Source organism: Salminus brasiliensis, chromosome 8 (genome assembly GCF_030463535.1).
Source record: "Salminus brasiliensis chromosome 8, fSalBra1.hap2, whole genome shotgun sequence".
Lineage (NCBI taxonomy): Eukaryota > Metazoa > Chordata > Actinopteri > Characiformes > Bryconidae > Salminus > Salminus brasiliensis.
In genome coordinates, this window is record NC_132885.1 from 34,418,790 (window position 1) to 34,442,737 (window position 23,948).

The 23,948-nt window shown below is 40.4% G+C and overlaps 1 protein-coding gene and 1 long non-coding RNA gene across 6 annotated transcripts in view; both read right to left on the bottom strand.

Annotated features, from left to right (window-relative positions):
- Positions 1-23,948, bottom strand: part of sytl5 (synaptotagmin-like 5) — a 37,872-nt gene that overhangs the window by 11,825 nt on the left and 2,099 nt on the right. For all 5 annotated transcript variants that reach the window (XM_072686425.1, XM_072686424.1, XM_072686423.1 and 2 more), the window contains 4 exons: positions 23,038-23,318; positions 20,673-20,882; positions 19,853-19,968; positions 19,606-19,720 (listed from right to left, as the gene is read on the bottom strand). In XM_072686425.1, the coding sequence (XP_072542526.1) occupies positions 19,606-19,720; positions 19,853-19,968; positions 20,673-20,882; positions 23,038-23,156 (560 nt within the window). In that variant the 5' untranslated portion in view covers positions 23,157-23,318. The remainder of the gene's footprint in view (positions 1-19,605; positions 19,721-19,852; positions 19,969-20,672; positions 20,883-23,037; positions 23,319-23,948) is intronic.
- LOC140561304 (uncharacterized) lies at positions 16-15,641 on the bottom strand. The gene is made up of 5 exons (XR_011980050.1): positions 11,452-15,641; positions 10,272-10,462; positions 5,327-5,394; positions 1,639-1,790; positions 16-1,539 (listed from the first exon to the last, which is right to left on the bottom strand). It is a non-coding gene; the product is annotated as an uncharacterized lncRNA (long non-coding RNA).

A 23,948-nucleotide genomic window follows, 5' to 3' on the forward strand; every position in this document is an offset into this window, starting at 1 on the left:
CAAAAACAGTAGATAAAATTTGCACTTAAACTCACTAGGCAGTGTAATTATCATTTGGTAGCCTAATTATCCTTAGGACTTTAAAGTAACTAGGGGTCCAATAACCAGTTTGTTTTTTTTGTTAGGGGTTTTCTACTTCTTTTTCTCTCATAAAACAAAGTGAAACTTGGTCAACAGGTAGTAGTCCCTCCCACTCCTCAGGCACTTGAGCTGAATGGTGGCGCTATTGTGAAGCATCAGACTTCGAAGTCCATATCTCCTACACTGTATAACAGACTAAGAATTGGCCAATCACCATGAAACTCAATGCGTATCTCTAGGTATGGATGCTCTACTACCAATTTAAGCAAAACAGGTAGCCACTAGCCCCATTTTAAAATGAATAAATGTCTCATATAATTTAGCTGATAAACATGACATTGGGATCTTCTAATGCACCATAGTGAACCTGACAAATTTGCATATGCCAGTCATTGACTAATAATTACTGTTTTTCCAGAAATGTGCAATGTTTGAAAAAGACACCTGAAACACCACAGCAACTAGCTAGCAACCACTCAGCAACATAATAGCAACAACCTGGAATACCATAGCATCCACCTGAGAAACCATAGCATCCACCCAGCAACACCACTGCAACCCCCTGGAAAACAATAGAAACCACTTAGCAAAACCATAGCAATCACCTAGCAACACCATGGAAAACACCTGGGATACCATATATACCATGTAGCAACACCCTGGCAACTGCCTGGAGGTGGAATCCACTTTGTTGATTAGAAAATTGATTGTATTAACCAAAGTCATTATTTCTATGTATTCAATGTAAACAACAATCGTTATATTTTGTCAAAAAGTGAGAAATGGCAAAAATGACATTTTTGACAGAGGCATTTTTATTTAATACATGGTTGGTTCAGTATCAAATAGCTTTTTCTATTGCAATACAGGTAACTGATCAATCACAAAAATATTTGTTTTACAGTAGTAAAAGTCATTTTATCAACCACTCAACCTATAAATATTATTATTACTTATTCATAAGCAAAATGGAAAATGACTCATTTTACATTTACATAAATTTCATTAGCAAAATAATTTGTAATATTTTCTTATCCCAGCAGCTATACAGACTATATTTCACCATTGTTATTTTCAGTATAAATGATCTAGTGTCTACCACCTATTACCATCCAATCCATGATGTCCTTTAATATCCAATTTATAATCAGTGAGAAATCATTTCTAAATAGTTCTGACCAGAGGAGGATGGGTCCTCCTTGTGAGTCTTGGTTTCCTCCCAGGGTTTCTTCCTCCATCTCTGAGGGAGTTTTTTCTTGCCACTGTCGCCGTTGGCTTGCTCACTGGGGGTCTTCGATCTTTCATGTCTTTTTATGTTATTTATATTACTGATTGTGTAAAGCCGCTTTGTGACAACAACAGTTGTAAAAAGCACTATACAAATAAATTTGACTTGACTTGACTTCTTCTTGATTTAACTTAACTTTGGTTCTTCTGTCTGGATTTATAAAGAAGTTGCTGTAGAAACATATTTTTAAAAAAAGACAGAAGTATATTCATATTTATGCCAGTGTTAAAATGACATTGACATAGGGAAGAGTAAGTATAAAACTATACCTCTGCACCCCAACATGGGAATCAGCTCAGATTAGTAGATGTTCAGAGATGTTCAGCTTCAGTGTCAGAATAAGTCCAATGCCGACATTGTGAATATGCCAGGACTCCTTGACCTGTTACCATACTGGATGAGGCCAGAAAAGAGGATGTTCCTGGGAAGTTATTAAAAACAATGTAGTTGATTAGATAAGTCACAATTCAATTGGTTTCCTTCTCTAATAAATGAAATACAGCCCACATTTGGCGATACTGTCATAATTTTTCATTGTCGCTGTATACAATATTACCATTATACCACCCAACCCTCCTGCATACAATACACAGTGCTACTTATACTGCTATGGACTTTGGCATTTCTTTGGCTCATTAACAACATTTTTGCTCAAAAGAGGGATCCTCTTAACGGATCTCTGTAAAGCTGCTTGGTCCCAGAGATCTGTCCTAGAGCCCTCCATGACACTTGAACTTGAAACCCCAGCGCACAAAAGTGTAATTATTAAATTATGAAGGGGTTGTTACCAGACAAAGGAGTATTTTGTGCTTGACAGAGAATTCTAAAACAGAGATGCAACAGGTTCTAACACGTCAAATGCCATCTTGAAAACACTGAACACATTGATTAAAATCTAAAGGGACTGAAGTGACAAAATCTAAAGAGACTAAAGTGGCAACAAAGAACAACTTAAAAATGTCCAACAGTACCAGGTCGCCCAAATAGTGGGTGGCGTCCAAGAGCTCACATAGCTAGTACAGGCTTTGTTTGAGCCCACTAGGTCACCTGGCCAAGTCACCACTTCCCCGGTCACATATCCAGTGGGTAAACCAGAGGCATTGTACTCTCCCGAAAGCATTCATCTATCCCCTTACAAGAGAGGAAGAACAGGCGGAACTGGCAGAATAGACCACCATAGCCCTGGCGCAGAGTTACATAAAACCATCCAAGTCTCCGGTGGCGTCGGGCTTCTTTTTTGTCAAGAAGAAAAGAGGGGGGGTTGCATCCATCCATCCATGAACACTATCACTAAGAAGTATCCTTACCCCCTACCTCTAGTTCTGTCCGCCCTAGAACAGCTTCGATGCGCCACACTGTTCACTGAATGGGACCTACGCAATGCATATAATCTAGTGCGCATCAGAAAGTAAATGCCTCAGACATTTGGGTGGGAGCGGTCCTCTCCCAGCGGCATGGGGAGAGCAACAAACTTCTTTCAGTAGCCTTCTAATCCAAGAAGCTCATGTCAGGCGAACCGAACTACGGCGTAGGAGACCGGGAGCTCCTCGCAGTTAAGATGGCCCTGGGTGAGTGACAGCATTGGTTGGAGGGTGCTGCCCTCCCTTTTCAAGTGGTCACTGATCACAAGAATTTAGAGTATTTATGCCAAGCCAAATGTCTCAACCCCTGCCAGGCCCGGTGGTCCCTGTTTTTTTGTCTCACGATTTGACTTTTCTATAACCTACTGGCCCAGCTCTAGAAACACCAAAGGGGACATGCTACCTCGTATTCACCAGAAGGGGGGGCATTGGCCCTGTGCCCATTCATCCATATCCAGGCTATCAGTTGGGACATTGAGACACTGAAATCTCACAGGCCCTCGCACATATCTCCATTCCTGCTGCTTGCCCTGCGGACAAGACCTATGTTCCTGTACCCCTCCATGAACGCCTACTGTCTACTGATGCCCCACCAGAACCAGTCAAGGTTGACAGGGCTCCCGCATATACTGTAAAAGAGGTGCTGGACTCAAGGAGGCATGGAGGTCGACTTCAGTACCTACTGGATTGGAAGGTGTACGGTCTGGAGGAATGTTCCTGGGTGCCAGCTGACCATGTCCTTGACCCTGCCTTGATTGCCACTTTCATGCCCGTTACCCTGACAAGCCGGCTCCCAGGCCCCGGGCACGCCCTAGAACGGACCAGTCTCTTCCCAGTGTTCTTCGCTCGTATCCTGCTCCTTGCCACGCGGATGCCCCAGCCAAGGGATTCACGCCTCGGTTGTTGCCCGTAAGGGAACCCGCTCAGCCGCCTCAGGGGGGTATTTTAAAGTCTTCGTTGTCTTGTTCTCCTCAGAAGAGCTTCCAGCACTCCTCCCCCTGCCCATAGAAGCATGAGCAGGGATTCCAGGAAGCTGCCGCGCATATTTATTTATTTTGTCCTGATCTGTTCCTTTCTAGTTTTACACACCAAAGCAAAGCGTGGCTTTCTGTTGTTTATTTTTTCTGCCCCTCCTGAGCACAGCGTATATTAGCGTATTTCAGTTTTCCCCATTATACCTTCCCAGTGTCATTCCCCTATTCTTGTATCAGCTCAAATCCTCCCAGACCCTGTTTTGTTTTGCCCAGTCCAGGTTGGTTCGTCATAGTCCTTTTCTGTTTTGTCCCTAGATTGCTGCTGACTGTTTGCTCCTTTTGTTTTGCTATCCTGTTTGTATTCTCTGTGTTTTTTTAAATAAATCTTGCTCAGCTCCATCTCTGCAAGTGTTTGGTAATTTACTGACACACCTGACCCAGCATGACACAACTGAAATTTTATGATGGTTTTATGTATTTTAAAACACAAGGCATTATTATCCGTGCTGTAAGGTGTAAACAAAACTGCCACAAGCATTAGTAAACACATGGATAGCCATATCTTAGTATGGGGTTATAGGAAATTTGTAGTAACATGCACATAATTTATTTAAAATAACAAGTAAGATAATATACTTTTGTATTTAAGTAATTTGCGCTAAAAAATTGTAGTGTGTTTAATAGGCATGTGTACATTCAATGGCATTTAATGATGGGGCTTTATCCTTTTTCTTATACTTAGTCCTCCTGCAACTTCAACCTTGCATGACACAAGAACTGCATCATTCTGCCTTCTTCTGTCACTAACATTGTTTGATCCATCATGAAGAGCAGGCAACACACTGGACCTGTTCCAGCTTTGCATCTAAAATCTAACTCTCCTTGACTTCTTTGATCATCACGTTCTATCCCTCCTATTCTCACTCTCTGTTTTTCCTGCACACACCACCACAAAAAGTTCAAATCGCAACTTGCACTCTGTCCCTTTACTCTGTAAACTGCTATGGGTACTTATCTTTCATAACATTCTTCTTCTGTTAATCTTATTTGTCCTCTCTAGGACAGTGGGTCTAGTGGAAATGTGGTTGGATAACTAAATGTTTTTCAGTTTCAGTATACAAAGTAATGTGCTGAACAGATCAACTATATTTTCTCTATTAAAGTTACCATACTCACAATGCCGTTTAGCATCACAGAGTATAATATAGCAGATATAGAACAAAGCAGGCTTATACTACACAGAATGAGATGAGAGTGCCAGTAAACTGCAGGTTCAAACAGACACTCATTTCTCATGTTTGGTATGAGTTTACTACAAGTCTAAAGCTCAGTGCATTCAAGTTGAAAAAAAGTTTCTAAAGTTGCTGTAAAAGTGACAGGTAACAGAACTTTAGCAATTGCCCATTCATGTAAATTTCAAGCCACATATCATCTACTACAGTGTTTGTTGCCCTTAATATAATTATTTGATAAAATATTTATAAAATATTAGTAGTATTGGCAGAATAACAGAAGAACTGTGATATGTTAAGAAATTGAGCAGTGTTCAGAGTTGTTTGAATGCTGGCACATCTAATTGTTCCCTTTCAAGATTGTTTAAGGGAAGGTTGATAAATGCTCACATTTAACAGTTGTAATGTTTGTGACACAAACCAGATGCTCATGGATAGAAAAAGATGGGTTGGGTTTACTATAAAAGAGCAAAAGAGAAGTGGTTAGCAAAAGCATAAACAGGATAATGAGTTTTAACATTGGAAAGTAATGAGCATTAGGAAAAGCAAACACAAAAAGAGCCAAAACAGCCAGGCTAACAAAACAAAAGGTAGATCCAAAGATCAAAACAATCTATGTAAAAAATACCTAAATACACTTTTAAGTATACTTAATATGAAAAGAACATACTTTTAGCATTAAAACTTTACACATTCTTAAAAACATACTAAATGTATTATATTTTTTACTTATGGCAACTGGAGCATATTTCAATTATAATTAAGCAATGTCTAAATACAACTTACACCTTAGAGTTTAATAGTTAGTACATTATATATATTATAAATGCACTACTTTGGGTACTGATGCACATATTGCATACACTTCCATGTTACTTTTTCTAGAATATACTGCAACTAAACGACCCTTAGGTGCAGTTTAAATTGTATTTTATTATCACTCATTTATTTTTAACATATCAGTAATTGATTATGATCAGTTTATGTTTAACGTTTGCTGACTATGGGTTACATAGCTTCACAAAGGCTGATGGCATAATTTTGCATTAGTGCATAAAGCCAATGTAAAGCCACACTCCGCCGCAAAGCTTTCAACATTCAGACCAGGCAAGTATACCACAATATAGATTATAAGTGAAAACATGGAGGAAGGTAGCCTCAGGAGAATTACTTGGGGAAACACACACGCAGTACGCAAATAAGAAGGGCCAGAAGCCAATGGGGAAAAGTATGAGTTTTACTCATCATTGGGCTGCCCAAATACAAGGCACATCATAAAGGTCACCATACTTCATTGAAACAACTCAGACTACATGACAAGAAAGGGCACTTTTTTCCCTAAATATTGGAAGTGTAATGTGGTGCTCACCTATAGCGGGGTTTGAACCCAGGCCGCCGTGTTGGCAGGCCAGCGCGCTACTGAGTGAGCTACCACGATCATCAAACTTGGGGTTCACACAGAGGGAAACAAACTCGGGAGAAACACACACGAAGGAGAGTGACACCCACTCAGCCTTCAGCTCGAGACACTGACTGGCACACACACTCCAGCAGAGTCAAAAGATCCAGCAGTGGGGCAACTGGATCTGTGTGCCCATATAGCCTACTGCCCAGGTGTAGTGAATTGGGCTCAATTACTGGCTGGGAAGACTCAGGGCCTCCCTCTGGTGGCCTTGCCCTAGAGCTACACCTTACAGGAAGGACAAAAATTCTTTTAATTTGATGTAACAGTTTTATATTCATTTGTTAAAGTATGAAGCCTACATACATAAAGTATGTGAGTGAGATTAACTTATTCAATGATACTTCTTAGGTTGTATTAAGGCATTACTTTAAAAAGCACACTTAATACACTTAAAAATGACATGGCAATTAAATATACTTTTGGTTAAATGAGCATTTTTTATATAGGTTGTAAATAATACACAGTTGATGTTGACAAAATCTATTGTATTTTTCACTAATTCAAATATACTTTTAGTGCTTAAGTATACTTTTTTTTCACAAGGAAAGGGTCAACAAAATAGACTCTCTCAGCATGCAACGAACAGAATTGGGGGAGTATTCTAAATTCCAGATCGTAAAACAGGTGTGTGTAGTTAGTAGGCCTGTAATGAAGATCTTTGAAGCTGCTTGGTGAGCTGGTGACCTGTGATCATGGTGTCAGAGAACGGAGGATTATGGGAGTTGTAGTGATTGCAGCAACTATTTTGATTAAATGAACTTGGCAAACTATAAAGATTTGGAATATGGACAAAATACAATTATTTATTGTTTATTGTCTGTTACTCCACAATTTAGAAAATGTAATTTTAGAGATTTTAGAACATTTGTAAGCAAGAGGAAGGGTGAAACACAAATTTCCAGTCATTAGAATACATTGTGATAGGGATGGTTTGAAAAGTTATTCAAAAGTACATTGTCAGTTATTGTTTTCAAATGTAACTTTTTATTTAATTCGTGTCACATTTTTGTCATGAAAAATATGTCATCAACAATATTTTTAGTCATAGTTTTCATTAACAAAATTATCACTGGTTTAAAGTCTGACTGTTGTATTTGGCAGTGACTATGGATATTTTCTGAGTGGACAACTAAGCACATCTCTAACTGAATGAGGTAATATAATTTATTTCTCCCAGCCTCCTATCGTATCTCACCTGCTGATGCAGTCCCACAGGGCCCCAGGGCACTCCCCCTCTGTGGCTGGACCTGGCTATATAGTTCTCACCCTACTGGACTCCTGCCACTGTAGTGGCTGCATGCAGTACTTGCTAGACTGGAAGGGAAATGGGGGGGGGCCCAGAAGAACATTGGCACTTCACTAATGCCTTAATGATCTGACTGGCCACAGCCAACAATCACACCATTCCATAAAGGGTCTGCACACATACACCATATTGCAAAAGTATTCATTCACCCATCCAATCATTCAAGCACCTAGGCATGCTGACTGTTTCTACAAACATTTGTGAATAAATGGGTCGCTCTCAGGAGCACTGTGAATTTCAGCGTGGTACCGTGATAGGATGCCACCTGTGCAAATTATTATATTCTACAGTCAACTCTAAGTGGTATTATAACTATGCTATTATAACTATATTATAAGTGGAAGCGATTGGGAATGACAGCAACTCAGCCACAAAGTGGTAGGCCATGTAAAACAAGCAGGGTTAGCAGATGGTGAGGTGCATTGTGCACAGAGGTTGCCAACTTTCTGCAGAGTCAATCGCAATAGACCCCCAAACTTCATGTGACCTTCAGATTAGCTCAAGAACAATGTGTAGAGAGCTTCATTAAATGGGTTTCCATGGCTGAGCAGCTGCAATCAAGCCTTACGTCAACAATCACTCAAGTTCATATGCATGCGATGGCAGGCAAACAAATACTTTTGGATAGCTTTTGGCATAGGTTAATATCTAGGCTTGGATGATTTTTCATCTTTTGGTTCTTCTTACATTTTTGTGATTGCTTATGGTCATGACTTTGTACTTGTTTTTGATGACAATCGCTCTGTGGTTCATTTCCTGCTACCTCAAGTGAATCATTACTTAATCCCTTTATGAGTAAATGACAACATAGCTTTAAATCAATGATTTATATATACACTGCTCAAAAAAATAAAGGGAACACTCAAATAACACATCCTAGATCTGAATGAATGAAATATTCTCATTGAATACTTTGTTGAATGTGCTGACAACAAAATCACACAAAAATCATCAATGGAAATCAAATTTATTAACCAATGGAGGCCTGGATTTGGAGTCACACACAAAATTAAAATAGAAAAACACACTACAGGCTGATCCAACTTTGATGTAATGTTCTTAAAACAAGTCAAAATTAGACTCAGTATTGTGTGTGGCCTCCACATGCCTGTATGACCTCCCTACAATGCCTGGGCATGCTCCTGATGAGGATCTCCTCCCAGACCTGGACTAAAGCATCCCCGAACTTCTGGACAGTCTGTGGTGCAACGTGACGTTGGTGGATGGAGCGAAACATGATGTCCCAGATGTGCTCAATCGGATTCAGGTCTGGGGAACGGGCGGGCCAATCCATAGCTTCAATGCCTTCATCTTGCAGGAACTGCTGACACACTCCAGCCACATGAGGTCTAGCATTGTCCTGCATAAGGAGGAACCCAGGGCCAACCGCACCGGCATATGGTCTCACAAGGGGTCTCACTGAGGATCTCATCTCGGTACCTAATGGCAGTCAGGCTACCTCTGGCGAGCACATGGAGGGCTGTGTGGCCCTCCAAAGAAACGCCACCCCACACCATTACTGACCCACTGCCAAACCGGTCATGCTGAAGGATGTTGCAAGCAGCAGATCACTCTCCACGGCATCTCCAGACTCTGTCACGTGTGCTCAGTGTGAACCTGCTTTCATCTGTGAAGAGCACAGGGCGCCAGTGGCGAATTTGCCAATCCTGGTGTTCTCTGGCAAATGCCAAGTGTCCTGCACGGTGTTTGGCCGTGAGCACAACCCCTATCTGTGGACGTCGGGCCCTCATACCATCCTCATGGAGTTTTCTAACCGTTTGTGCAGACACATGCACATTTGTGGCCTGCTGGAGGTCATTTTGCAGGGCTCCTGCAGTGCTCCTCCTGTTCCTCCTTGCACAAAGGCGGAGGTAGCGGTCCTGCTGCTGGGTTGTTGCCCTCCTACGGCCTCCTCCACGTCTCCTGGTGTACTGACAGACACAGCAAAACTTCTTGCCACAGCTCGCATTGATGTGCCATCCTGGATGAGCTGCACTACCTGAGTCACTTGTGTGGGTTGTAGAGTCCGTCTCATGCTACCACGAGTGTGAAAGCACCAACAACATTCAAAAGTAATCACAACATCAGCCAGAAAGCATAGGTACTGAGAAGTGGTCTGTGGTCCCCACCTGCAGAACCACTCCTTTATTGAGTGTGTCTTGCTAATTGCCAATAATTTTCACCTGTTGTCTATTCCATTTGTACAACAGCATGTGAAATTGATTGTCAATCAGTGTTGCTTCCTAAGTGGACACTTTGATTTCACAGAAGTTTGATTAACTTGGAGTTATATTAGCATGTTTAAGTGTTCCCTTTATTTTTTGAGCAGTGTATATGACACAGTTAACATAATTAACTTATCAAAATGAGTTAACTATTTTAAAAGTGTAGGACCAGAGTTTACTGAAATATAATCCCCTGACACACTATTTTTAGGATAGACCTCCTCTCAAAGTTGAATGTGAATAGTTTGTTTTAAGAATATTAAAAAGGAAGAAAAAAGAGACGCGCAAACCACAGCTTCTTTCATGACAGCCCAAAGTATAGTACCCCAAGCTCTGTACCTTTTAAAACTGTACACATCTCTGGTGCTGTTGGGTCTTGGGCTGATCTCTGTGGTGAGACAGCCTTTCCACTCCAAACTCCTATTGGTCAGTTTCGTAAACTGCAGACAGATCAGGAGTCTCTCCTCAAAGTCTGTATATCTTCTCCACAGCTGCTTCAATGTAATATTCACCACTTAAGCAGTGTTAATCTGTAGAAAAAGCAAATGTTTGTGAATGTATTAATATTAATAAGACGCACTGTCCAACTAAACTAATATCATGCAATAATATGCAAAAATATTAGGGGACACTGCATTTAGTCTGAAAAAAACTAATAACAGAGTTCAATTCATTTGAAGGTTGTAACAAAAAGTGAGTAATTTTCTGGCGCTGTATCTAACTCTGACTCTATCATGTAGATTTCTCCTTTACAACATCCGAGGAATTCTACCTTTCCTCTGTAAAGAGGCCACCCATGTGATGCAGAATGCAGCGGCAATGTTTTAAGTTCAACCATGTTACTCCGCTGCTGCATTCTCTTCACTAGCTTCCTGTAGCTGCCTGCACCAGATTCGAAACCCTGATGCTGGTCTACAAAGCCAAGAGAGGACCAGCCCCCCGTACTTGATGACAGTGGTCAAAAGCAGATCTGTATCAAGAACCCTTTGAACTTCAAGTACGGCTCAACCTGGCCCGCCATCCTTTAAGATCCATGGAAGATCCATTTTTTTTCTGTCCTGGCCCCTGAAGTGAAATTTCACCCTGGGTGTCCGAACGGCAGAGTCTCGTTGTCTTTAAACGCACACTGAAAATCCCCTTCTTCCAAGAGTACTTGGGCAAAATGTAGTGTATGTTTAGTATTGTGGTATGCATATGACTTTTGTGTTTAGTAGTATCTAAGCTTACCAGTATCTTTTGGATTCTAGCATTTACAAACTAGCTAAGAATATTTTCTGAGTAAACAAAGTGCTTTGGTAAGTCGCTCTGGATAAGAGTGTCTGCTAAATGCCTTAAATGTAAATGTAACTTAACCCAAGCATGAGCTTCATAGCACCAGGAGAGCCAACCGAAGTGCCATACTGGACCAGTGCGACAACTATAGCTTAGGTAATGCTAGTGACTTCAGATCAACATATATCTAGCCATATCTCAGAGTCAGTCTGTTAAGTTGTGTATGTGCATGCATGTTGCTTCTTACCTTTTAAAAGCGGACACCCAGCATGTGAAGCAGTCCCCATTCCACTTCCAAGACGTTGATAAGTCATTGTGCTTGATGTCATTGATATTAGGCAACATAACAGTTTTAGTAATAGAATTAAACTATATAATAAAATGTACTTTTATTTAAAGATGTAAAGATTTCAGTCAGTATTTATAGTATGATGCTATAAGTAAACATGCTACACAAGCAATTAATGCTACTGATGTAAGTATTGGCTGATGCAAGTATTGTTTCAATTTAAATACTCTCTTGTAAGACCTCCTGCCCTGCTCACACTACCTTCAAGAAAGCACTTGTTAATTAGTCTGTTAGCTGGATCAGGTTTGGGGCTGCTTTGCTGCCTCAAGGCCTGGATGACTTGTACTTATTGAAACAATTAATTTAAAGGACTATCAAATTACTTAATAGGAGAAAGTGAGAAGTCCATGACACCAAATTGACTTTGGGAGAAGCAAGACAACAACCCAAAGCAAGTAAATCAACTACAGAATGGTTAAAAAAGAAGATTTGTGTTTTGGAATGGCCAAATCAGAAACCTTTCACATTAAATGCATTTTAAAGAAGGAATGGTTTTTCTCAACACTGTGCAAATTTTATGATTTTATAAGTTTCATTTATAGACTTAGCACAAAAAGTAAGGAAATTTGTTTTTGGTAGATTATTTCTTTGTCGTAACAGTGCTTCTTGGCAATAAATCCTATACCGTTGGAAAGCCTGTTAATTTCTCTTTTAAATGGTGCCACGTTTGTAAGGAGCATGCATTTGTTGGATGAGCAGCAGAGCTGTGAATGTGGGTTGTGCCTATGAAAAATTTTCCAAATCCTCTCTGCCAATGGCAAACAGCTTATTCTGCCAATGACTCGTTTGGTGGACTAAATGATTAAAGTTTGAAGAAACAAGACGTATTGGTAACTTATTCATTTAACAAACAGGAGCCTCAGTAGTGTGTGGAAGAACCATACACAGTCACACCAGCCTGGCACCCCCTCCTCATTCTGGTCTGGCCCAACACTGCTGCGGGATGGCATCCTATTCTTCAACCAGCATTTGTCAGTCAATGTGGTTGTGTTGGTCACTCTGGCACAAACAGCATGCCCAAGCTAATCCCACAAGTGTTCAGTGTGGTTGAGGTCAGGACTTCTGGCAGGCCATTTCATCTTCTTCACTCCCAAATTCTGGAGGTAGTCTCTGATAAATCCCACTCTGTGGGGGCGAGCATTTTCATCTTAAAGGATAGTGTTCGGTCTCAGACTGTGGAGATATGGGATTGCCACTGGTTGCAGAATATATCTCCAATAATCACAAGCTTTGTTTTTCCAGTGAGCCGTCCCACACACTATTACACTGCCTTCACCAAAAGATGTTGCTCTATCATTGCAGCTATCAGCATATAGTTATCTGTCTTCTTCACATTTTGACCCTATGATCCAACTGCCATAGGCAGAATCTGGACTCATAACTAAACACGTTTCTCCGCATGTTCAGGTTCCAGTGCACGTGTTGCAGACACCAGCGCAAACGGGCCTGAGGGTGAAGGGCAGTCAAAGGCCGGATATTGACTGCAGAGAGTCGTCGGCCATATCATCCTGCAAACCTTGACTGTAAATCTTTAGAGGACAGCCTACGGTACCTAAGTGCTAACAGGGTGAGGAAACAATCTTTTTGGGACGCCCACTTCATGGCCTGTCTCCAATATCCCGTTATATGGAACTTGGCCCTCCATTTGGAGGCGGTACTATGGCTTACTCCAAATAATGCCGCAACTTGGTTTTGTTAAACACCAGCTTAAAGTTGCCCTATCGCGCGGGCCCTTGTGTCTTCATTAAACAAATCTCCTGTTTAATACACACTCTTAAAAAAAAAGGTGAAAAAATGGGTTGTTTGAACAATGTCGTTAAAGAACAATTTTGGTTCTGTTCCATAAAGATTTTTTCTTGTAAAAGAGATGTGTGTGAAGATTTATATGACATACAGTGGAGGAATTAGTATTTGACCCCCCACTGACTTTAAAGGTTTTAATACAAAAAAATAAATGAAACGCCTCATAATTTTATGCCAGCTTTTTATTTAACAGTGACACATATAATATCAAAAGAAAAACTTAGAAAATTACATGAAATGAGAAATAAAAATTAACTTAAATTTCATTGAGGGAAATAAGTATTTGACCCCCCTAGTAAAATATCATTTAATACTTGGTGGCAAAACCCTTGTTGGCAGGCACAGCAGTCAGACATTTCTTGTAGTTTTTTTTGGACACACTTCAGGAGTCATTTTGGCCCACTCCTCTCTGCAGATCATCTCCAAATCCTTAAGGTTTTTAGGCATGCATTTGGAAACGCGAAGCTTTAGCTCTCTCCATAGATTTTCTATGGGACTGAGGTCAGGAGACTGGCTAGGCCATTCCATGACCTTGATATGCTTCTTATGGAGCCACGCCTTTGTTTCCTTGGCTGTATGTTTTGGGTCGTTGTCGTGCTGGAAGACCCATCCACGACCCATTTTCAGTGCCCTGGCAGAGGCAAGGAGGTTGACACCCAGGATTTTGCGATACATGGCCCCGTTCATCTTCCCATCGATGCGGTGAAGTTGGCCTGTGCCCTTAAAAGAAAAACACCCCCAAAACATAATACTTCCACCACCATGCTTGACGGTGGGGCTGGTGTTCTTAGGGTCATATTCTGTATTTTTCTTCCTCCAAACACGTCGAGTTGAGTTGAGACCAAAGAGCTCAACTTTGCTCTCATCTGACCACAGCACCTTCTTCCAGTCTCTTTCGGAGTCATTAATATGTTCATTGGCGAACATGAGCCTTCTTGAGCAGAGGAACCTTGCGTGCACTGCAGGATTTTAAACCATTAGGTCTGAGTGTATTACCAATGTTTTTTTGGAGACTGTGGTCCCAGCTGCCTTGAGATCATTAACCAGCTCCTCCCGTGTAATTCTTGGCTGATTTTTAACCTTTCTCATGATCAATGAGACTCCACAAGGTGATATCTTGTATGGTGCTCCAGGCCGATTGACAGTAATGTTGTACTTCTTCCACTTCCGAATAATTGCAACAGTTGTCACCTTCTCATCCAGCTTCTTACTTATGGCTTTGTAGCCCATTCCAGCCTTGTGTAGGTCAAAAATTTTGTCCCTGACACCTTTAGACAGCTCTTAGTCTTGCCCATGGTGGAGATGTCACTGAGTCTCTTGGCAGGTGGCCTTTTACACAATGACAATTTGGGACAGATGTCTCTCATGCAGATAATGACTTCACTGAGATTAGGGTGTGTCAGTGGTCTGTGGGAGCCAACATCAGTCATGGTTTTTAGGGGATCAAATACTTAGTTCCCTCAATGAAATGCAAATTATTTTTTATATTTTTTATTTAAATATTATTTCATTTTATAGATTTTCTTTTTGATATTCCATCTCTCACTGTTAAAATGAAACCACCATAAAAATCATAGAGTGTTTAATTATTTGTCAGAGTACAAACTTTCAAAATCAGTGGGGGATCAAATACTTATTTCCTCCACTGTATATTAGGGATATATATGAATTGATTTTGTGGACAGGATTAGAACCTTTATCAGGCTGTATATTTGACACCTCCTTGCTTTAAAGTTTTTTTTGTGTCCTGATTGAGTAACACCGTTACATGTATTCTGTTACTACCCAACCCTGTTCATTTTTGTTCTTTTTTTTCATTAGAAATGTATGTTACCAAGTCTTATCACATAATGTTGCTTGTTCTCTTGGTGCAGACATAAAAAAAGACCGAACTGACTACACTGTTAAAAATCTTTGGGAAAGCTATGGAGGTTCTTCCATTTGAATCTGTGGAGGAACCTCAAGGAAAAGGCTTTTAGAATAAAAAGGTTTCTGACATGGTTTCTTAAAGGTTCCCCAAATGTCCTTTAGGGTACATCTCCAAATTAAAAAAACTTCCAAAAGCAGGATCTTATACTTTTAACAGTATAGGGTTATTTTCTTCCTAGAGGCTTCTTTCCATGGCTGTCAGCTGTGCTCCACTGAGAGCCATTTTCGACAGCTGGGCTTCTCCGTTTTAAACACATTTAAGGGTAGTTTCTGCTCCTACAGTGGGTAAAAAAAGTATTTAGTCAGTCACCAATTGTGCAAGTTCTCCCACTTAAAAAGATGAGAGAGGCCTGTAATTGACATCATAGGTAGACCTCAACTATGAGAGGTATGTTGGCCCATTCCTCCATGCAGATCTCCTCTAGAGCAGTGATGTTTTGGGGCTGTCGGACTTTCAACTCCCTCCAAAGGTTTTCTATGGGGTTAAGATCTGGCTAGGCCACTCCAGGACCTTAAAATGCTTCTTACGAAGCCACTCTTTTGTTGCCCTGGCAGTGTGCTTGGGATCATTATCATGCTGAAAGACCCAGCCACGTTTTATCTTCAATGCCCTTGCTGATGGAAGGAGGTTTGCACTCAAAATCTCACAATACATGGCCCCATTCATTCTTTCATGTACACGGACAGGTCGTCCCAGTCCCTTTGCAGAGAAACAGCATGATGCATAGCATGATGTTGCCACACCCATGCTTCACAGTTGGTATGGTGTTCTTTGGATGCAACTCAGCATTCACTCTCCTCCAAACACAACGTGTTCTACTTTGGTTTCATCTGACCATAAGACATTCTCCCAATACTCTTCCGGAACATCCAAACGCTCTCTAGCAAACTTCAGACGCGCCTGGATATGTATTCGCTTAAGCAGGGGAACACGGCTGGCACTGCAAGATCTGAGTCCCTGGCGGCGTAGTGTGTTACTGACGGTAGCCTTTGTAACGTTGGTCCCAGCTTTCTGCAGGTCATTCACTAGGTCCCCCCGTGTGGTTCTGGGATTTTTGATTTTTGTAGGTCTCCCATTTTCTGATTATTGCTCCCACAGTAGATTTCTTCACACCAAGCTGCTTGCCTATTGCAGATTCAGTCGTCCCAGCCTGGTGCAGGTCTACAATTTTGTTTCTGGTGTCCTTCGACAGCTCTTTGCTCTTCACCATAGTGGAGTTTGGAGTGTGACTGTTTGAGGTTGTGGGCAGGTGTCTTTTTACTGTTAACAAGTTTCAACAGGTGCCATTAATAAATCTTGCTTGTTTGTAGGTGACCAAATACTTATTTTCCACCATTATTTGCAAATAAATTCTTTAAAAATCAGACAATGTGATTTTCTGAATTTATTTTCTCATTTTGTCTCTCATAGTTGAGGTCTACCTATGATGTCAATTACAGGCCTCTCTCATTTTTTTTAAGTGGGAGAACTTGCACAATTGGTGACTGACTAAATACTTTTTTTCCCCCACTGTATAATGGGTAGATTTTAAGAAACATTTAGGCAGGCTGACCTGTTATTTCAGTCATAACCTGTAATAGCTGAATTCATTTAGTGTTTTTATCGTGCTTTAAACATTTTAACTATATTATGTGGCAAATTTTTGTGTCTTCTGTATTCTTCTCTGTATGATTTCTGCATAACATTACAGGAGACAACATCAGTCTTTTCCTGGTAGTTTATGAGCTTAAAACTGTGCTGTGTTTTAGAGTAAATCTAAATAGCATCTAGACCAGCAAAAACAGGAAACCTGTTGTGCTGACTTAAATGTTAACAAACCAGACAAAACAATATGAACTTATATAAATTATTATGCAAGTTATTATCACATTATACTTGAATTATCCAAATGTCTGTCATTTGTTCAGGGAATATGTTTTTTGCCCCCCCCCCCCCCAAATAACATGAGTTGGCACCCATGATTTAAGCAGTAGTGACTTATACAGCTAAAGAGACGTGTATCCCAGTTCTGCCTGCAATCCTTCAAGCCATCCAAGCCTCCATGACCCTATATGCCCCATTTGTTCACCCTCTGACAATGTCACAACAACAGTGCACTTCAAAGAGGGCCTGAAGACTTAGGGCAAGAAATGGGACCGAGTCTAAGCTCTTGTTATTATTTTTTGCATCTTTGCTTACTGGGAAGTCACATATGAGTAGAAGATTAAAGATGAAATTAACATGCCTTAACTACTTAAGAGTTATTTACCACTCTATGCAGGGCAGTGCAACAAACCGTCTAATATTAATGTCCAGAAAAAAGGACGTAAAATATCAAAAGAGTATATCATTTAACATATTAAGCAAGCTGTTTAAAAACTTCTCAACATGGCAATCAATGGCTTTGAAGCAAGGCCATCAGATTACTTCGCATCATCGATATCTGATTCGCTCAGGCTTAGTGTACTATCAGAATAAAGCAATAAAGCACTCAGGTCCTGGTGTATGTTTTATGGCATGCTCTCACTAAGACAGTGATCATGCAGTTTACATGCAGGCATACAGTACTTTGTAGTTTAACAATTAAATTACATTCTTTTGCCTGCCTCAAGAATCAAGTTGTGTCATTCTTGCAGGGGCTTACATCCAAAATCAAGCAGATTCGTCCATGCTTTCGTCAGATTAGCTATCATTGCAGAGCAGTTTGAGTAGTCTCTCACACAACTGATTTGCTCCTTAAAACATATTTACCTCTTCAATCCAACTGAATCAATAAAGCAGCTCACACACTCTTCTACTCGCCAAATGTTTACAGACTCTCTGTTTTGTCCGCTATGGTTCCCTTTAGTACAACTATCTCAAACACAGAAAGAACAGCAGATTAGTCATAAGAGATAAAGAAAAAAATCTTCCCACATGTTCTATCGACTCCCAATTGTTTTGTTCATAAAATATTTCCTTTTCTCACAATTTGCCAATTAACCTACCTATTCATAGCTCCCCCAGTACTAGCCTGACAGTAGGAGACTTAACACACCCTCACATAGCCACATGGCTCAGGATTTAAACCCGCGACCCCCAAGGCATTAGACCACTCAGCCACTCTAAGCCTCATCTGTAATGACTTTGAGCAAGGATGCCTCCTAGGGATGTCTGCTTAACCATCTCTAGTACATTTTGTTAATACATGACTGTACATCAGGCACATCATGGTGCAATGTAAACAGCCTTTGTCTCAAAAACAGCAATGGCAATGAAGATGATTATAGAATACAGAAAGCTGCAGGGGGGTTGAAACACCCCCTATACATCAACAGAGCTGTGGTGGAGAGAGTCACAGACCCAGTGTACATCTGATCACATCAGGTGACTAGTTAATTGTATCCTGATAAGATTTTATCCACATGCATTTACACTTCCTCCTGAAGTGGTTTGAGCGTTTCAGTGCATTTACACTTTCATATTAATGCGGCTTGACCTTTTTAGCAAAAGTGCTAAATTGCTTACTTCACTTTACTAGTCCCTTACACCAACACAGCTGAAAAAATAGTTTAAGGAACATTCCTAGTTATTAGGCCACTGACCAAAATTGTTTTCTGAATTCCAACTCCAGGTCATTTACATTTATTTTCTAATTATAAAACTGTATACTGTATAACTGCAGTTTGGATATAGTCCTATCTTCTTGCTCAACAACATGTCAACTCCAGTCCTATACATTTGCTCCTGCACACATGTACATGAATTCACATTAGGACTGCACGATATTGGAAAAAATTGACATTGCAAAATTTTGTTGTTCTGCAATACATATTGTGATATTATTGTGGTATGAAGTACTGTAATTTGCACCAGATTTCTCCAGAAGTCCATAATCCATTATGTCTTCATAATAATAAGGTATTCTGTATATGCTATGAGACTGGAGTAAAATAAATTATTTTGGTCAGATGTAATCTGATCTGTCATGGAAAATGAGAACAGTGTTATTATTATTTTTTGGTATCAAGCAATTTGTAGCATTATGTGGATGATTTAATTTGCCTTACATGACATTGCACATCTTGCAATGTGACTATTGCGCATGCGGGCATTGTGATGACAATGCTGAAACGACATATTGTGCAGCCCTTATTCACATTGCAAAATGAAACTAAAACAATCTAAAAACAATTGGCATATTGTACACTAAAACCTGCATTTGACTTGACTAGAGCCGTGTTAGAGCAGCAGCAAAAAAAAAAAAAAAAATTATAAAAAACTATTTTTGGGTATGTGTATTCCAGGACAAAGACTGGGAAACAACAAGTATGCTAAGTACACAAATAAATCACACTTACACTTTTTTCCTGCCTATGTTCCGTCCCATATTCTTCTCTGATTGGGGTGTGGCTGACTGCTCGTGTTGGGGTGTGGCACTCTGGTCCACACCCAATGGGGAAATCTTTAGTTTCTCTTCAGTGTTATTGAAGAGACAGACACAATTTGAGTTAACATTGTAACAAAACCATGGAATTGTTTGCAATGACATTGCAATGGTACAATGAGCGTGCACAGGGAATGGTTATTGTAGGACATGTGACTCACCTGGTGGACTGTTAAGGATTAATTGTTGGATTACGTCACTGCATGGGACTGTCACACGGTCATAGCGTTTAGCTCTTTCTTCCAGAAACCATTCTCCTGTGACCACCTTCAACTCCCTAATAGAGCAACCAATAGATTTAAGTTTGAATAAGTTTGTTTCTTTTGTAGATGAGATGTGGACACAGTGCAGGGCAGTGGTGGCTCAGCGGTTAGAGCGCCGGGATATTGATAACAGGGTTGTGGGTTCGATTCCCGGGCTCGGCAAGCTGCCACTGTTGGGCCCTTGAGCAAGGCCCTTTACCCTCTCTGCTCCCCGGGCGCTGGAGTTGGCTGCCCACCGCTCTGGGGGTGTGTGTGTGTACTCACTGCCCCTAACACGTGTGTGTGTGTGAGTGTATGTTCACTACCAGATGGGTTAAATGCGGAGGACACATTTCGCTGTACAGTGTACACTGTTCAGTGACAAATACGTGCACCTTTATATATTAGAATTCACAACTGGCACAACGGAGTTCTATTTAGTGCATCCCTCACATTTCTGCAAATATTTTATTATATCTTTATCAGACAACACTATAGAAATGAAACTTGGATATAACTTGTATAGCCTTCAGATTTACTGTCTTCTGAAAATAACTGACGTTAGACAGTAAATCTATACTGTTATACAAGCTGTACACTGCCTACTCCAAGTTACATCCAAGTCAAATTTCTAGTGCTGTCCCACAAAAAGATATAACAACATTTGTTGAAATGTGAGGAGTGTACTGGTTTCAACTATTTTTGTTGTGTTATGTGACCATAATTAAGGATGACTCACGCAGTCTTGGCGCAGACAGTGCACTTGCTATGACTGCTGTTCGGAGATACGGCCATACAGAAGCTGCAAACACGCCGCTGGCAGTCATCACACACACTGCCCCTCTGCAGAATGAGACCCAGAGCACGCAGACACACACCACACTCACGGTGCTCTGGGTTACTGCGCCGGGTGCTCCGTTTCAGCTCTAGCAGCTCATTCTTCAATTTCCTGTAGAGATTTGTAAAAAAAAAAAAAAAGACAGAATTTGCCATAATCCATAAGTTAACTCTAAACAAAGAGTCCATAAAGTTCTGAAAAAGGTCTTTGAATCATATCAATTGAGGAAAAATTTTAATGCTATGCAGAACCATTTTTAAAAAGGCTCTCCTTGTTAATGAAAAAACATTTAACTAATGATTTTTGGAGTTGTCATTGATGTATATGTCATGACTGGCTAGGTCAGACAATGAGGGATGAACATTCGCAGGGACGGTGCGATGCAAGAGAATTTATTAACAAAAACAGGGGGTAAACGTAAATGAGAACGGGAAGCACGAGTAAGCCGCATGGATGTCCTTGTGGAATCTCAAATCAGAAACTAGACTTAGGATCAGAAACCAGACGCCAACACACCAGGATGGCTCAGGGTAAATAATTCTCGGCGACGAGTAAACTCGCTCTAGCTCCCTAAATACCACAGCCTCAGGTGAACTGAATCAACGAAACAAAGAACATAAATCAAACACACGTGATACAAACTAAACATGACATGAGACGTGAACATGAATATCAACATAAGAGTCCGTGACAAAAGACGTGAACATGAATATCAACATAAGAGTCCGTGACAAAAGACATGAACTTAAACATCAAACTAAAAGTCCTGAGGAGAGCCTGACAGTATATAGTAACAACTGCCTTTACTAAAGACATACACTAATAAAAAAGGTTATATATATAGTACCGAAAAGGGTTAAAAGATATTAGAACAATTTGTGGTGCTCTGCAGAGTACCTTTGAAAAGGTTTTACAGTCATATGAAAAAATTAGGATACTCCATGAAAACCTTGAAAAACGTTTTTTTTAAACCATAATTACGTTTTTTTTGTTTCAACAATATTGAGAGATCTCTCAACATTGTTAAAATTAAGATCAAACAATAAAAAAGTGGGGTGTTCATGGGGTGTTCTAATTTATTTTTATATGACTGTATATAGAGACATCCACATGTTTTCTTCTAATCCAGCCTTTAACCAGGCAACGAACCAATTAAGAATCCAAACATTTCCAAATAAAAGTTGTCATGGTTCCATATAGAGCCAATGTTTTACTAAAGAACATTTGAAGAAGAGTGTTAGTGCACAGGCAAGAAAAAAAATATACAGCACAGACAACTGTCAAAAACTGTCATGAACTAAATCACATCTGAGAGTATATATGTCGGTTATATTTGGGGAATAGAATGGAAAACATTACTGTAGAGGTACATTAAAAGAATAGTGTTAAACTGAGTTTCCTCCAGGACACAGCTCTGGAATACTAGTATCCCTAATCTAACACTCCAAAATTTCACTCATGGCCTTGTTAACAAGTCGAATCTAGTGATTAATGAGGCAGAATACTTAACTCCAAAAAGCTGTGGCACGGAAGGAACCTAAACTTAAAGTAAGGAAATTTGTGTTTGTATTTCTTCGTTGTAACAATGCTTCTTGGCAATAAACCTTATACAACAGAACAGACTGCGCACAGTCAATCTCCGGCCTCATCGGGCTGCCTGTTTGCGTTGATGTCAGAAACACATGCACTGGAACCTGAACATGTGGAGGAACGTTCTGTGAGTCCAGAATCTGTCTACGGCAGTTGGATCATGGGGTCAAAGTGTGGAGAAGACGCAGAGAATGCTATGCGGATTGCTGCACCAATAGAGTAACATGTTTTGGACTGGTATGGAGCCAGTGTGATGATGTGGGGCGGCATGACAAAGCTTGTCATTACTGGAGGCAATCTAAATGCGCAGAGTGGACTAGGTTCAGAATTAGGGAATAGAGAGAATGGAATGGCCTGCCAGCAGTACTGACCTCAACTCCACTGAACACTTGTGGGATCAGCTTGGGCATGCTGTTTGTGCCAGAGTGACCAACACAATCAAGTTGGCTCACTTGCAACAAATGATGGTTGAAGAACAGTGTATGACCAGGCTGGTGACCAGCATGAGGAAGAGGTGGAGGCTATGGTGGTTGTGTATGGTTCTTTCACACACTATTATGTTGATTATGTCCACATTGTCATTATGTCATATAATAATAGTATTACATTTTCTATATATATTAAATCATTAAATCAGACAGTACAAAAAACAAAGCAGAAAACAGGGTAAAGCTACCTTATTCTCTTTTCTTCTCGTTTGCGGAGTTTTTCGTCTTTTTGCAGGACACTGAGGATCATCTCCCGCTCGTGCTCAAGAAGAAAGGACAGGTTGAGAACCTCTGTTGTCTTTGCCATGCCACTTCAGATGTTCAGTCACTGCACTTAAACACTCTAGCCCCACCACCCAGATGAGCCAAACCATGTATCAAATGACAGCTAATATATATCACTTGCCATTGGAGTCCTCAGGTCATTCAACAGCAAGGCACTCCAGTCATGGGATTCATCTTAAAGCTTCTGCAAAAAAAAAAAGCGTTGGCTGAAAACTCTTTCATTGGTCATGTGCCCCTTCTGTCATTTGTGACTATTCTGCCCCATCAGAAATAATCAGTTAGAACATTACCATAGGTTAGAATTGTTTGAGAGTCATAACTAATGAATATTCAATATTTCATTTTCAAGTCTTTCAAGTTTGAACACACAAGCATAGGCAGAGCTGAGCTTCCGTTAATAGTCAATAGCCATGAAGCGGCTTGTGTAGCGTGGCAGTGTGAGTAACATGGTGTTTCCCTACTGACTGAATATGGACAGACAGATGCATCAAACAGTTACATTGCTGTTTACAGACGGATGGGTTGTTTTGTAAGCAATGTTGTTAATTGAGGCTGATGTTCTATCTTAAGAGGCAATTAATATAATTAGAGTCTCCTAGTGCTGCAGTTTGTATGTATGTGGAGCACTAAGGTAAAAAAGGGGAGGTGGGGTAGCTGCTTTGTATCTGTGTGAGTGTATGTGGTTTGTGTATTGGAGTTCCTGTGACATTGGGGTTCTTGTTTACTAGGAGAAAGTTAAGTAAAATTAATTGTTTTCTACACTGATACTGTATTCATGCTGAAAATAAGCATACACTAAACTGAAACAAACAGA